This window comes from Doryrhamphus excisus, linkage group LG17 (assembly GCF_037039965.1).
Source record: "Doryrhamphus excisus strain RoL-2023G ecotype Guam linkage group LG17, RoL_Dexc_Guam_v1.1, whole genome shotgun sequence".
Classification (NCBI taxonomy): domain Eukaryota; kingdom Metazoa; phylum Chordata; class Actinopteri; order Syngnathiformes; family Syngnathidae; genus Doryrhamphus; species Doryrhamphus excisus.
Genome location: NC_136373.1, coordinates 12,340,024 through 12,355,397, shown reverse-complemented (window position 1 = coordinate 12,355,397; position 15,374 = coordinate 12,340,024). Strand labels below are relative to the sequence as shown.

General features: G+C 37.2%; 1 protein-coding gene across 11 annotated transcripts in view; it reads right to left on the bottom strand.

Moving 5' to 3' along the window:
- Positions 1-15,374, bottom strand: part of LOC131137737 (focal adhesion kinase 1-like) — an 85,478-nt gene that overhangs the window by 26,028 nt on the left and 44,076 nt on the right. For 7 of the 11 annotated variants that reach the window (XM_058086003.2, XM_058086006.2, XM_058086005.2 and 4 more), the window contains 7 exons: positions 14,837-14,934; positions 12,288-12,372; positions 12,087-12,187; positions 11,888-12,003; positions 10,582-10,682; positions 10,408-10,497; positions 9,388-9,592 (listed from right to left, as the gene is read on the bottom strand). In XM_058086003.2, coding sequence (XP_057941986.2) covers positions 9,388-9,592; positions 10,408-10,497; positions 10,582-10,682; positions 11,888-12,003; positions 12,087-12,187; positions 12,288-12,372; positions 14,837-14,934 — 796 coding nt within the window. Of the gene's footprint in view, positions 1-9,387; positions 9,593-10,407; positions 10,683-11,887; positions 12,004-12,086; positions 12,188-12,287; positions 12,373-14,836; positions 14,935-15,374 lie in introns of all 11 variants that reach the window. The other 4 variants (XM_058086010.2, XM_078798040.1, XM_058086002.2 and 1 more) reach the window with 1 other exon arrangement.

Here is a 15,374-nt window from a genome sequence, read left to right as displayed (position 1 = left end):
AGGACCGGAGAATCGAACACACACACACACACACTCTTTCTACTCTCCTGTCCTCAACAAGACTAAATGCTATTTTCAGAAACATCATTACCCCCCCGTTCTGTTGTCTCCCACCATGTGCGTCTGTCTGTGTGTGTGTGTGTGTGTGTGTGTGTGTCCTTGCACCTGTCCAATCTTGTCCCCGTTAGAACATTTGAATGACAATGTCAGTGGCAACATTCCCAGTTAAGTTTCCCGCTGAAATAGTTTGTGATATAGTGAACACGTATCAAGATGGAAATTTGCAGGAAATGTTTCAGCGTCATGTGCTTTTGTGTGTTTTTGTCCAACTGTCACTTAATGCATTATTGGATCCCGGTTATTCCTTTACTCAAGTATGACTTATAGGATTTCATCAGTTTAAGACAGGGGTCTCAAACACGCGGCCCGCGGGGCCAAATGTGGCCCGCAGGACACAAGTTTGAGGCCCCCGCCTTGATATGAAAGTTTAATGTTCGTGCGGCCCGCGCAAGTTTGATATGGATGCTGTATGGTATCATGTACCCAGAAAAAATTATTACGTTTGATTAATGTTCATGTTAAAGGTTAAATAACTGTTAATAGTTATCCTCCCTATCCGTGTGGAAGTGGTAAGTTTTTGGCTATTTAAGTTTAACGGAAATAACTTGAAGGCTACCGTTTAGGTCGCTAGCTCTCTAGTTTGCTAGTTAGCATGTGTCTCAAGACCCTGCAGTTGCGCAATATGTTGTAAATAAAAAGAGTATAAATGTGACTATAGTCGTGTTTTGTCATGTCTACAGGGCTCTAATAATGCTTTGTTCATTTTAGTCTTGAAAAAAATAATTTGTCTACCCACCAACTATATGTGGTTTCTTAAGTTTTTATTATTTGCTGTTTTATTATTATTATTATTATTATTTATTACTGATTGATTGATTTTCTTTATTCTTGATTTGTTTATTTATTTTTCCATCTTATTTTGTGCAGAAAAATAAAAATGAAGATATTTGAGAACAGTGGAATGTTTTATCAGAGCTTTTATTGTAGAAAATCGGAACCAAAACACTGAAAAAGTTTGTATATTTTTCTGTTTTTAATAAATGCGTTTTTTGTTTTTTTTTTGGAAAACCTGATGCGGCCCAGCCTTGCCCAGACCCTAGCTCCAGTGGTCCCCAGGTAAATTGAGTTTGAGACCCCTGGTTTAAGGTAAAGATTGACTGTTATGAGGTTGCCACTGTACTCAAAAGACTCAAGTCCTTCTTACTCTCCTAGTCCACAGAAAACCTCCACTGACTGGTTGTAACCGCTGATGACCGACATTCGCTGGCTGTCATTCACCATCTCATATGGTGAATGTGGTCACATTAATTAACTGACTTGATTCAAGAGGCGTAATGATGATAACCCCTCCCCCCCTCCTGGTAATGTTAACGCTCCTCCCCTACCAACACCACCATCTGTAACAACACGGACTTTGTTTATTTACACAGACTGAGAAGGTCTGAGAGTCTTGGATTTTGTCAAAAATGCAGAGCTTACGTAATAATACGTTATTAGTTCATAGTGTAGTGAATATACAGGTCACAACCCGTCCACAAGTGTTTTGGGAATTGTTGGAATTGCGGATTTTCTGACTTTTTATTCTTGCGTCACAAAGCTTCACATCCGTTTCTAGGTCATGTGATTGTTGTCAACTATTGTTGCTGCTTGTTGTTCAGTGGGGAGTCAATGGGTTATATCATTTATGTTCGGGTTCGGTCTTGTTCTGAATCCATATTTGGTGACCCGCAACGTGAGTAATATGTCGCCCAAGTCAACGATGACAACAGCGCCACAATACCGGTGGAATGATGACAATACCTTCTTTCACGTGAGTACAATGTTTTCATATGGTTTTACAATGCGATATTAGTGTATTTTGGGCTGCACGGTGGAGAGTGATTAGCACGCAGGCCTCACAGCTAGGAGACCATGGTTCAATTCCACCCTCGGCCATCTCTGTGTGGAGTTTGCATGTTCTTCCCGTGCATGCGTGGGTTTTCTCCGGGTACTCCGGTTTCCTCCCACATTCCAAAAACATGCTAGGTTAATTGGCGACTCCAAATTGTCCATAGGTATGAATGTGAGTGTGAATGGTTGTTTGTCTATATGTGCCCTGTGATTGGCTGGCGACCAGTCAAGGGTGTACCCCGTCTCTCGCCCAAAGACAGCTGGGATAGGCTCCAGCAACCCCCGCGACCCTTGTGAGGATAAGAGGTAGAAAATGAATGAATGAATGAATATTAGTGTATTTTGCTATTTCGTGTTCGGTTTGAGCACCCAGGTCCAATTGCGAGGGATCCAGGCCACAACCAAGTATTTCCACATAATGGCCGCGCTGGACCTCCACTTTCTCTCATACTGCACGATGGTACGACTAACTATTTGCTAGTGTAGACTATTGGCATACAGCTATATAGCTACAAGTATTTAAGTGGAACATTCTAAGAGGCTTTAGAAAAAGAATTGATACTTTTCTATACTTTTCGTCACTCTAACATAGGGGTCTGAAACTCAATTTACCTGGGGGCCACCGGAGCTAGGTTCTGGGTGAAGCCGGGCCGCATCAGGTTTTCAAAAAAAACCAAAACGCATTTATTAAAAACTGGAAAAAAAATCAATGCTTTTGCTTCTGCTATACCCTACACTTTTTCAGTACTTTGGTTCCGGTTTTCCACACCAAAATATCTGATAAAACATTCCACTGTTCTCAAATATCTTAATTTTTATTTTTCTAAACACAAAATAAGATTAAAAAAAATAAATAAACAAATTAAGAATAAAGACAATAAATCAATAAATCAGTAATAAATAAGTAAAATAATAATAAAACAGCAAATAAGAGAAACATAAGAAACCACATACAGTTGGTAGGGAAATTATTTTTTCAGATTCAAATGTACAGTATTAACAGTTATTTAACCTTTAACATGAACATTAATGAAACTTAATAATTTTACCCAATTAGCAAGTTAGCATCGTACTCAGTTCCATCTGGGAGCAGCGTCGTAACTTTAACAACAAGTTTGATGAGATGCTTTATCTTGACGTGTATTTTCCGTTTTATTCAAAATCATTTCCTGCATTTATTTGTACCCAGCGTCATAAGCCTTTAGCTTCATTGCTAATCCAAAGCAAAACAGAGCGGGGTAACAGGGTAGGGTAACAGTATGGGTGGGGCAAAATCATGTTAATTGTGTCCGGTGTGCACACAGCTTTAAGCTGTCATTTCAACATTAAACTTTGGTATTAAAGGTGGGGGCCTCAAACTAGCGTCTCGCGGGCCGCAAGTTTGAGACCCCTGCTCTAACATGAAAGCTTTCATGGAGGCAGATGACAATCGAATTCCGAACATACCAGTATTGGAGGGCGACTGTACGGTGTAATCCACTATGTACTAGTATGTGACCATGTGGTCACTACCCCTATAAAAGACAAGATGGCGTACCCCATGACATCTGTGGTCCCCCCATGGGTGTTCTAAACAGTTTTTGATATGTCAACCTGTATTTTTTTTTTAGGTACAATCCATAATTGAAATGTTATCAAATCTGGATAAAATTGCACATTTAGAGACATACCACTTGGCCAAATGCTCTTTGTGAATGCTTCCTCTTGTTACATATAGTCACGGGAGGCTTAAAAGGTGGAGAAATCATTACTGCTGAACATATCTTGAATGTTTTCGGCTTAAACTATAAAGTGAGTTTTCTCGATGTTTCATTCTGTGCTTCTTTGGAAGCAGGACACACATCCCCAACTTGGCTCATACACAATGTAGCAGTTTAACAATATGAAAGGCGAGAATTGCATGCAAATTACACTGAGTATCTCGGTGCAACATATGTCTTACAAATATAGAAACTCAAAAAAGGAAATACCTCACCTTAAGACCAGGACCCTGTAATAGCAGCAGTGTAACCACTCAACATCTACTTTGACAGCCAATAAAATCCACTAATGAGGTGCTCTGCAGGACCAAAAATAAATAACTGCAACTCACAAGACAAAGCTCAGTATTGTGTGTGAGAAAAAAAAAAGTCACCAAGCTTTGCAGTGGAGCTCTTCTGAAGCTCGCTCTTTTCTTTCCTATACTCATTCTCTCTCACTATTCCGTCTTTCTCTGTGTCTGTTGGCAAGCTGAAGCTTCTGGCAGCTGCCCACTGTGTAAATACACACGCACACAACCACACAAGACACGTTGGTTCTCTGTCTAGGAAAACTGGAAGGGAAGCTGCGAGCTGCATATTTGGCAAGCAAGACCTATAATTGATATTATGATAGAAACATTTTCCAGACCAAGAGAGAACCCGATTCCCTTTATCAGCACTACTTAGTCTTTAGTAAGAATTTAGAATTAGTAATGATTCCACCCTTACGAAAAGAAAATATATTTATCAATATATTACTTTAAATATATTGCATTATATTATAATATATTATTTTTCCATTATATTTTCCAATACATTATATATTATAAATACATGGAATCATATATTTTTGTACATATATTATATGTTCATGTAATATATATATATATATATATATATATATATATATATATATATATATATATAATATTGAAATATATTAAATCCAAATATAAAATATAGGAGTTTATATATCCCAAATTATATGCAATTTTATATATGTAAAAATATAGTCCTTTTTTGGTCTTGATCGCAAGATATTTTGTATATGTATCAATATATACACATATATGATCTATGCATATATTGCAATATATTAGAAAATATAAACATAAGATCCCATATATGGAAATATATTTCCTAATACATAGCATTATATTTGCCAATATATTACTTTAAATATATTGCATTATATTATAATATATTATTTTTCCATTATATTTTCCAATACATTATATATTATAAATACATGGGATCATATATTTTTGTACATATATTATACAATATATTATATATTAATGTAATATATGGCAATATATTGCAGAATATACAAATGATTGCCACTTTCAATATATTAAATCCAAATATAAAATATAGGAGTTTATATATCCCAAATTATATGCAATTTTATATATGTAAAAATATAGTCCTTTTTTGGTCTTGATCGCGAGATATTTTGTATATGTATCAATATATACACATATATGATCTATGCATATATTGCAATATATTGGAAAATATAAACATAAGATCCCATATATGGAAATATATTTCCTAATACATAGCATTATATTTGCCAATATATTACTTTAAATATATTGCATTATATTATAATATATTATTATTCCATTATATTTTCCAATACATTATATATTATAAATACATGGAGTCATATATTTTTGTACATATATTATACAATATATTATATATTAATGTAATATATGGCAATATATTGCAGAATATACAAATGATTGCTGCTTTCAATATATTGAAATATATTAAATCCAAATATATAATATAGGAGTTTATATATCCCAAATTATATGCAATTTTATATATGTAAAAATATAGTCCTTTTTTTGGTCTTGATCGCAAGATATTTTGTATATGTATCAATATATACACATATATGATCTATGCATATATTGCAATATATTGGAAAATATAAACATAAGATCCCATAGTATATGGAAATATATTTCCTAATACATAGCATTATATTTGCCAATATACTGCAATATTTTTTTTTTTTCCATAAGGGCATAATAACCAAATACTTCAGTTTCGCATTGACCACCAAGCACGCCGTAAGGTATGAGACTGATATGCTGACGTGCATGAATTGGAGCAGTGTGGCTGGTGTGAAATATTTGAATGAAAGTATACGCCACACAAAAGTATATGGGCGTAGAGAGAGTAGTAGAATGGAACTACAGGAAGAAAAGCTGACAAATAAAACAGGAGCTATCATGGAAGAATGTAAGGTGTGAGTCATACTGGTTTAGAGAAAACTCATAAAACCGCAGCGGTTAAATACACACTCTTATTTTCCCATTTTAGCATTTCAAAGACGGAGCGAGACAGAAAATGTGGATGTGTTTTGAAAAGAACCTCTTCATGTCACACTTCTTTTTCTATGTATGTAAATGTGAAAAAACCCTAAGAGCGACGTGACCACAAGTTGATCCGCAGCAACTGTAATCATGACAAGGATCAGTTACACTGGAGAAGAAATGTGAATACAGCATCACAGTACTCACAGTGACACCTGCTGTTCAAACAGTACACAAATAATGTAGACAGTATTCAAATTGGACCGTGGGTGCGGGAAGACCTCGAGGCGAACTTTTAAAACAAGGTAGGCTTTAAAAGCATGGGTGGAAAATATGTCACAGTTGCATTTTCACAGGCCTCTTTCACAAGAGCGACTACACATATTCACAGTGTATTACTGAGAAAAGAGAACCAAGGCAAGAGGAGGAGACGTGAGGAGAAGCCTACAAGGAAATATGACCAGACCTGGTGACGTCAAATGGCAGATTTAGTTATGCATTCCGGTTTTAGAACACAAACGTTGGAAACTTAATATGTCAACATTGTGGTTTCAACTCTCAAGATGTGAAAATAGACATAGTACCCTTCAGATGTGTTAGAACAGTGCGCTCAATATCTTTCTTTTTGCTGTAGACTGACACCTCAAGACAAATTTGATGATAATAGATTGTCCTTGAACCTAAGTAAAACTAAAATCATGCTGTTTGGTAACAGCAGAAAGGACACGTACCAGCAAATACAAATAGACGGTGTAGACATTGAAAGGGTGAAGGAAAATACATTTCTGGGGATCACAATAGATGAAAATATGAGCTGGAAACCTCATATTACAAATATACAACATAAGGTGGACAGAAATATTTCAATATTGAACAAAGCTAAATTTGTTCTCAATCAGAAATCACTCCACACTCTTTATTGCTCTCTGGTTCTACCATATCTTACTTATTGTGTGGAAATAAGGGCTAATAACTATAAAAGCAATCTTCACTCGCTAAATGTACTGCAAAAAAGGTCAGTAAGGATAATTCATAATGCCGCCTACAGAGAACATACTAACTCCTTATTTCTAAAATCACTAATACTTCAACTTGCTGATATAGTTCATCTTCAAACAGCTAAAATAATGCATAAGGCTAAAAATAACCAATTAGCTAAAAATGTCATCCAATACTTCTCTACAAGAGAGGAGAAATATGATCTCAGGGAAGAAGTACATTTGAAACACTTCTATGCTAGGACTACGTTAAAAAGCCATAGCATTTCAGTATGTGGAATCAAACTATGGAATGGATTGAGTAAGACCCTCAAACAATGCACAACGATGAGCCAATTCAAGAAACAATACAAGCAGTTGATGTTTGCTAAATACAAGGATGAAGAGTCTTGAACCAGTCATGATGTGCTATACATATCACTATATTGACACTTACTATGGTACCCATTATGTCATTGGATGCTCATATCACCTAGTACTTCGGTACGGGACAAAAAATAAAACAAAAACTTAAAACTATATTAGGAAAGCAGGAAGTGAACAAATGTAACAGTTACTGATTGTAAAAGTACCAGATGGAGGGGTAGGATTTAATAAGCTTTGCTTCTTCCTACTCCTTTTGGACATGTGGAACTGTGAACTGATTATGGGATGCATTCAATTGTAATCTGATGCATGTTCAAATGAAATAAAACCATTACCATTACCAAAAATAACACTGAATATCAACGCTCAGTTTGAGATTAGGTAGGATAGGTTTAGCCTGTGTAAAACTGCATTTAGAGAACATGAAAATCCAAGAACTCTCTATGGGTTGAAAATCAAGCAGTTGCGAATCTGAGAGAAGATGGAAAATCATATGTATCATCATATGTGGGAATCCTGTTCCTGGGTCTCAGTTCACCATTTGACAATCCACCAGAAACTCACAGAAAAACCTGGGACACTTGGGACTTCAAATTTCTCTCTGCAACTGGGTGCTGGATTTTCTCACAGGGAGGCCATAAAACGTGGGAGTCGGCAGCATCAACTTTCAAGACCAACACACGGAGCACAGGTGTGTGCACAGGCCTCTGCACCACAACTGTGGCGAGCCTCATCTCCAATAACGATGAGGCCAACTGAAGTGCAGGAGCGAGGTGGACCAACTGGCTCAGAAGTGCAAGGACAACAATCTCTTCCACAATAGGTGGAAGACCAAAGAATTTGACTTTAGAACAACACCCCCACATCACCCCCTACTGACCATTAAGACCATGGAGAGTGTGAGCAGTACCGGGAATCTGGGGGTGCACATTTCACATTTTTAGCTAATTGGTTATTTTTAGCCTTATGCATTATTTTAGCTGTTTGAAGATGAACTATATCAGCAAGTTGAAGTATTAGTGATTTTAGAAATAAGGAGTTAGTATGTTCTCTGTAGGCGGCATTATGAATTATCCTTACTGACCTTTTTTGCAGTACATTTAGCGAGTGAAGATTGCTTTTATAGTTATTAGCCCATATTTCCACACAATAAGTAAGATATGGTAGAACCAGAGAGCAATAAAGAGTGTGGAGTGATTTCTGATTGAGAACAAATTTAGCTTTGTTCAATATTGAAATATTTCTGGCCACCTTATGTTGTATATTTGTAATATGAGGTTTCCAGCTCATATTTATTGATTGAATACGCAACATACATGGTCAACAAAACACACCTTTCCAATACTTTTACTCACATGAACAATCTTGTAAGTTGTGCATCCAATCCTGATGTAAACACCGAGAAATAAAAGCTGAAAATGATGTGCTTTGGTCTGGTATTTGTGGTTTGATGTCAAACTCAAATGTTTTCGGTCTACAGCAAAAACCAAATAAATGAACCTTATTGTTCCAATACATCTGGAGAACACGGTATGTCAGAGGTTGATGCACCAGAAGACTTCAGAAGAGGTCCACCAATGTCTTTCAAACCTGTTAAGCTCAGAATTCCTATCAGATATAAAATGAACTGATTTTTACTTCCTACAAATAGCCAGCAAACAGAGTTTAAGTAGAAAAAAACCTCGCCGTATTATATTCTCTGAGGAGAGGCTCGCTGTGCCACTTCCAAAACCCATGAGATAATGTTGAGGATTGTGTTCTAGCAATATTTTCCTGACTTGGTTTACATTGTAGAGCTCAAAACTCCATCAAGGCTGAATTGTTATAGTCGAGTGTATTTGCATTTTTTTGTCCATTTAGTGAATGCTTCAAATCTCCATATGACTGATTCCTGTTCTTCATGTGAAAATGATTGTTGTGAAAAAGTTAATTCAAAGAATATACTTCAATACAATATATCTAAAGAAGATCTGGTTTTAAACTGCAATTTCAATGAAATACCTGAGCTGGGTTTTCAGTTCATTGAAGCGGGGCCTCTTGCTGGGGTCATAAGACCAGCACTTGGTCATCAAGCTGTACAGGGTTGGAGGGCACTGAGGGGGCATGGCCAGTCGTTCTCCATTCTCTATCCTGCCAATGACGTCGTTGTTTTTGACACCTTGGAAAGGCTTGATGCCATACATCAAAATCTCCCACATACAGACACCTGTGTAAAGCCAAAAAATAAACTGATTTAAATATCGGCGAGTAAAGAGTGAACAGAAAGAAATGATTACGGTAATAGAAATAGTAATGGTTTTATTTCATTTGAACATGCATCAGATTACAATTGAATGCATCCCATAATCAGTTCACAGTTCCACATGTCCAAAAGGAGTAGGAAGAAGCAAAGCTTATTAAATCCTACCCCTCCATCTGGTACTTTTACAATCAGTACCTGTTACATTTGTTCACTTCCTGCTTTCATAATATATATATATATATATATATTTATTTATTTAAAAAATATTTTTTAAATTAAAAAAATTGAATAAAAAAAAATTTAGATAAAAAAATATTTTAAGATTTAAAAAAAAAAATTTAATTAAATTTTTTTTTTTTAAATTTTTGTCACGTACTGATGTACGAGGTGATATGAGCATCCAATGACATAATGGGTACCATAGTAAGTGTCAATATAGTGATATGTATAGCACATCATGACTGGTTCAAGACTCTTCATCCTTGTATTTAGCAAACATCAACTGCTTGTATTGTTTCTTGAATTGGCTCATCGTTGTGCATTGTTTGAGGGTCTTACTCAATCCATTCCATAGTTTGATTCCACATACTGAAATGCTATGGCTTTTTAACGTAGTCCTAGCATAGAAGTGTTTCAAATGTACTTCTTCCCTGAGATCATATTTCTCCTCTCTTGTAGAGAAGTATTGCATGACATTTTTAGCTAATTGCTTATTTTTAGCCTTACGCATTATTTTTAGATGTTTATTATGCTATGGTAGATAGTATAATATAACTTACCAAACATCCAGACATCACTGGCTGTGGTAAATCTTCTAAAATTGATTGACTCAGGAGCCATCCACTTAATGGGCAGCTTCCCTTTAGAGGCTGGGAGACAGAAAAGAGAGGATTTGTTACATTTGACTGATCGGTTAGCAACTAAAGTAAAATGCATGGAGGAGCTCTTCTTACCTTTGTAGTAAGAACTGTCTTCCATGTACCGTGACAGACCAAAGTCACCCAGCTTCACACAATCCACGGTGGATACGAGGACGTTGCGTGCCGCTATGTCCCTGAAGAAGAAACACATAAGCCTCTTTCACACAGACATCAGAGCCAGAAATGGTAAAAGCAGGCTTTATTTGCCTCGGCCTTTTTACGTAAAAACCCAGCAAAACCAAAACTGTGTGCGCTTTCACACACAATTAGCACATTTCCTGGTCAAATACAAGGCAGAAACCCAAGGTGAGGCTGTCAGTGTCAGTGTGTGACATCATTACCCTTGCTAATCAGACCACAAATGTTATACTGGTGGCACTTGCAATACATTCCTCATCCTGAAGGGGTGTGGGCATATACGTGGGCTTGAGGGTCCTTGTCACTGCCGTCCTTCCATAGAGAGGAAAAGCTGGACAGCTTTGACAGCTGGAGAGCAGCAATGTTCTACTGAATGAATGAGTTTGACTGATGATGGACGATTACGTACGATTACGAACTTGCCCCATGTAAAATGAAAAGACTGCCATAATGATATATAATTTTTGTGGCGTCACATGAGAATCTCAAATAATGATTATCATTTCTTGTGGTTGTTTTCCTACATAGATCATCATAGATCAGGGGTCTCAAACACGCGGCCCGCGGGCCAAATGTGGCCCGCAGGACACTAGTTTGAGGCCCCCGCCTTGATATGAAAGTTTAATGTTAGTGCGGCCCGCACAAGTTTGATATGGATGCTGTATGGTATCATGTACCCAGAAAAAATGATTACGTTTGATTAATGTTCATGTTAAAGGTTAAATAACTGTTAATAGTTATCCTCCCTATCCGTGTGGAAGTGGTAAGTTTTTGGCTATTTAAGTTTAAAGGAAATAACTTGAAGGCTACCGTTTAGCTCTCGAGTTTGCGAGTTAGTTCTACTGAATGAATGAGTATGACTGATGATGGAGGATTACGTATCCAAGCTCACCAGGAGGTGATTAGATTTTACAATAAAGTATTAGAACTTTTCCTGTGTGCATGGACGTCATATATATAAGAACGGCAATGGTTTTCAGTTGATAAAATAATTAATAAATGGGACTAAGAAGTATTTCAAAAAATTTGAAAAACATTTTTTATTACCATTTTTTATTATTAACTGGCTGCACGGCGCTCGAGTGGCTAGCATGCAGACCTCACAGCGAGGAGACCAGGGTTCAATTCCACCCTCCATTCCATCTCTGTGTGGCGCGCGTGCATGCGTGGGTTTTCTCCGGGTACTCCGGTTACAACATACCTGTGTACAAAGCGCTTGCTCTCCAGGTAGGCCAATGCCGTGCTGAGCTGGTAGGAGTACAAGATGAGGGTGGCCAGGTCTAGACTGTACTTTCTCACTTGCAAGAAGGAGCGTAACTATGGAAAGCACATGACATAAAGCGAGAGGGATGGTAGAGTCACCGAGGAGTAACATACTGTACATCATCACGGTATCTTACCTCTCCCAGTGTGCAAAGCTCCATGATGATCCAGACTGGATTCTCTGTAATGACGCCCATCAGCTTCACAATGTGAGGATGGTCAAACTGACGCATGGTTACTTGGGAGGGGGACAGGAGTGAGGGAACGTGTTCTCATTAATACACGCCTGTCAAGCTTCTGATTTTTTTTTTTAGCACAAACACACATGAAGAGCTTACGTGCTTCTTGGAGAAATTTCTCCCTCACACTGTCCGACGTTGAATTCTTACACGTCTTCACAGCCACTGACAGTGCCGGGTTCTCCTAAACACCAAAACATTGTCACACTTAGTACACTGGATGCATGTTTCAGATAGAAGCCATTTCCTTTATTTGAAAAAATTTGTATTTTTAGCAACTAAATGGAAGCGTATCAATAACTAATGTGGCTGAATATTAATTACAATGTTATAAGGATTTGGATTTTATTCTTACATTAAAGCATTTAATTTTAGCCAGGGGACCAATTAGAAGGGACTTCATTTAAATAAGATGTAGATTTAAGCTTCTTAAAGCTACCATGTGTTGACAAGCTGTTGCATATTAAGTCACATGAACAATTAATGTCCCTTTGTTCTTCCCTGTATGCACTACACATCCTAATGCTGCCATTGTCTTACCATTTCAGATTAACATTTGCATTAAAAGTGACCATCATTATCACTATTAAATCATTATTAAATCACAATAAGGTTTTTTCTAAATGAACTAAAATCAAAATACAGTTTAAGACATTGATGTAGGCCAGGGGTCTCAAACACGCGGCCCATGGGCCAAATGTGGCCCGCAGGACACGAGTTTGAGGCCCCCGCATGAAAGTTTAATGTTAGTGCGGCCCGCGCAAGTTTGATATGGATGCTGTATGGTATCATGTACCCAGAAAAAATTATTATGTTTGATTAATGTTCATGTTAAAGGTTAAATAACTGTTCATAGTTATCCTCCCTATCCGTGTGAAAGTGGTAAGTTTTTGGCTATTTAAGTTTAAAGGAAATAACTTGAAGGCTACCGTTTAGCTCTCTAGTTTGAGAGTTAGCATGTGTCTCAAGACCCTGCAGTTGCGCAATATGTTGTAAATAAAAAGAGTTAAAAAAAGAGTAAATAAAAAGAGTATAAATGTGACTATAGGGCTCTAATAATGCTTTGTTAATTTTAATCTGAAAAAAATAATTTGTCTACCCACCAACTATATGTGGTTTTCTTAAGTTTGTATTATTTGCCGTTTTATTATTATTATTATTATATTTATTTATTACTGATTGATTGATTTTCTTGATTCTTGATTTGTTTATTTATTTTTCATCTTATTTTGTGCAGAAAAATAAAAAGTAAGATATTTGAGAACAGTGGAATGTTTTATCAGAGCTTTTCTTGTAGAAAATCGGAACCAAAGCACTGAAAAAGTTTGTATATTTTTCTGTTTTTAATAAATGCGTTGGTTTTTTTTTGGAAAACCTGATGCGACCCAGCCTTGCCCACACCCTAGCTCCAGTGGCCCCCAGGTAAATTGAGTTTGAGACCCCTGATGTAGACAATTCTACACTAGCCACTAGGTGGCACTAGTAATACACACCCGACTTGATCGCCAATGACAAACTTTTATTATTGTATAATTACTTTTTTATCATAGTTGTTTAAATTACTCAGTACAGGCACAATAATCACATAATAATAATAATAATAGTCATCATTAGTCTGCACAGTGGTCAAGTGGTTAGCGCGCAGACCTCACAGCTAGGAGACCAGGGTTCAATTCCACCCACGGCCATCTCTGTGTGGAGTTTGCATGTTCTCCCCGTGCATGCGTGGGTTTTCTCCGGGTACTCCGGTTTCCTCCCACATTCCAAAAACATGCTAGGTTAATTGGCGACTCCAAATTGTCCATAGGTATGAATGTGAGTGTGAATGGTTGTTTGTCTATATGTGCCCTGTGATTGAATGGCGACCAGTCCAGGGTGTACCCTGCCTCTCGCCCGAAGACAGCTGGGATAGGCTCCAGCATCCCCCGCGACCCTCGTGAGGATAAGCGGTAGAAAACGAATTAATGAATCATTATCATCATAATAACATGACCTACTGTTGTACTGGTGAGCCTGATGTCTTAAATGGTTTATTTTCTCTGATTATATTGACTATATTGGGTAGTATGACTGTAAAGGTGCCTGTAGGGGTGTTATTTCTTGTCTAGAGGGCTCTGATGGCTCTAATGTGAAAATATTGACTTAATTAGTACTTTTTTTTCTATGCTCGAATTATGAAAAAAAATCAGTTTAGTGGAAAATTCACACATCGAGGTAAGTCTAGAACCAATTAGCCGCGATAAATGAGGAATTACTAAGTTTTGAAGCCGGAGTAACCATCAAAGCTAGTACTTCCCTTTTCTGTGACATGGCACACAACTATTGTGTGTTTTGAAGGTCAAACAAAGGGCAAAACCTCAACACTTGAGGAAGGAAACATTATCAGTGAAGAACATGTAAAAATACTTCTATTTTCATATGTGTTTTCTGTGGAAAAATGCATTTTGGAGCAAAAATCAGCAAATTTGCAGCACCATGAATGCAGCATTGCATATATGCATGTGTGATGTACATCGTTCATAATAAAACTTCACAACTGAAATCCAATCTTAGCAAGTGTAGCAGTGGAGCAATAAAAGCCTACAATTTATGGCACAATGATGTATGTGTTTGTGTGTGTGTGTGTGTGTGTGTGTGTGTGTGTTTACCGGACTGATGTAAACTCCTTGGTGGACGTCCCCAAACTGACCTTCACCTATGCAGCGGCCCAGTTCAATGCGATCCCTCTGAATCTCATAATCCTGTGCTGAATACATAACATACGTGGACATGAACACAATCAGACAGAAAAACGCGCTGTTGAGGACAAAAAGACAAAACATACACATACAGTACACACATACTTCATGTATACATTTGCATTTACCGAGCTTGTCAGAGCATTGTGTGCAGGATATGAGATTTGCGGGTGCAAACGATTACATTTTGAGGGGCGGAAAAAAGTTGTACAAGCTAGTGATGTGTGTAATAATATGTGTGAAATTATTCATTTATCCTACTGCTCTGACAAGCTCGGTAGCAGCCAGCGTGCAACTGAAGCCGAGCATGCCACATAACGAAGACAACAGCCAGTTTCAATTATTCTCTATGAGCATGAGGTGGTATGGATATTTAAATGTAATAATAATATCGTGCTAAGAAAAAAGTTGATGGCATAAACATGAGACGTTGTCAGCAGTATTTCCT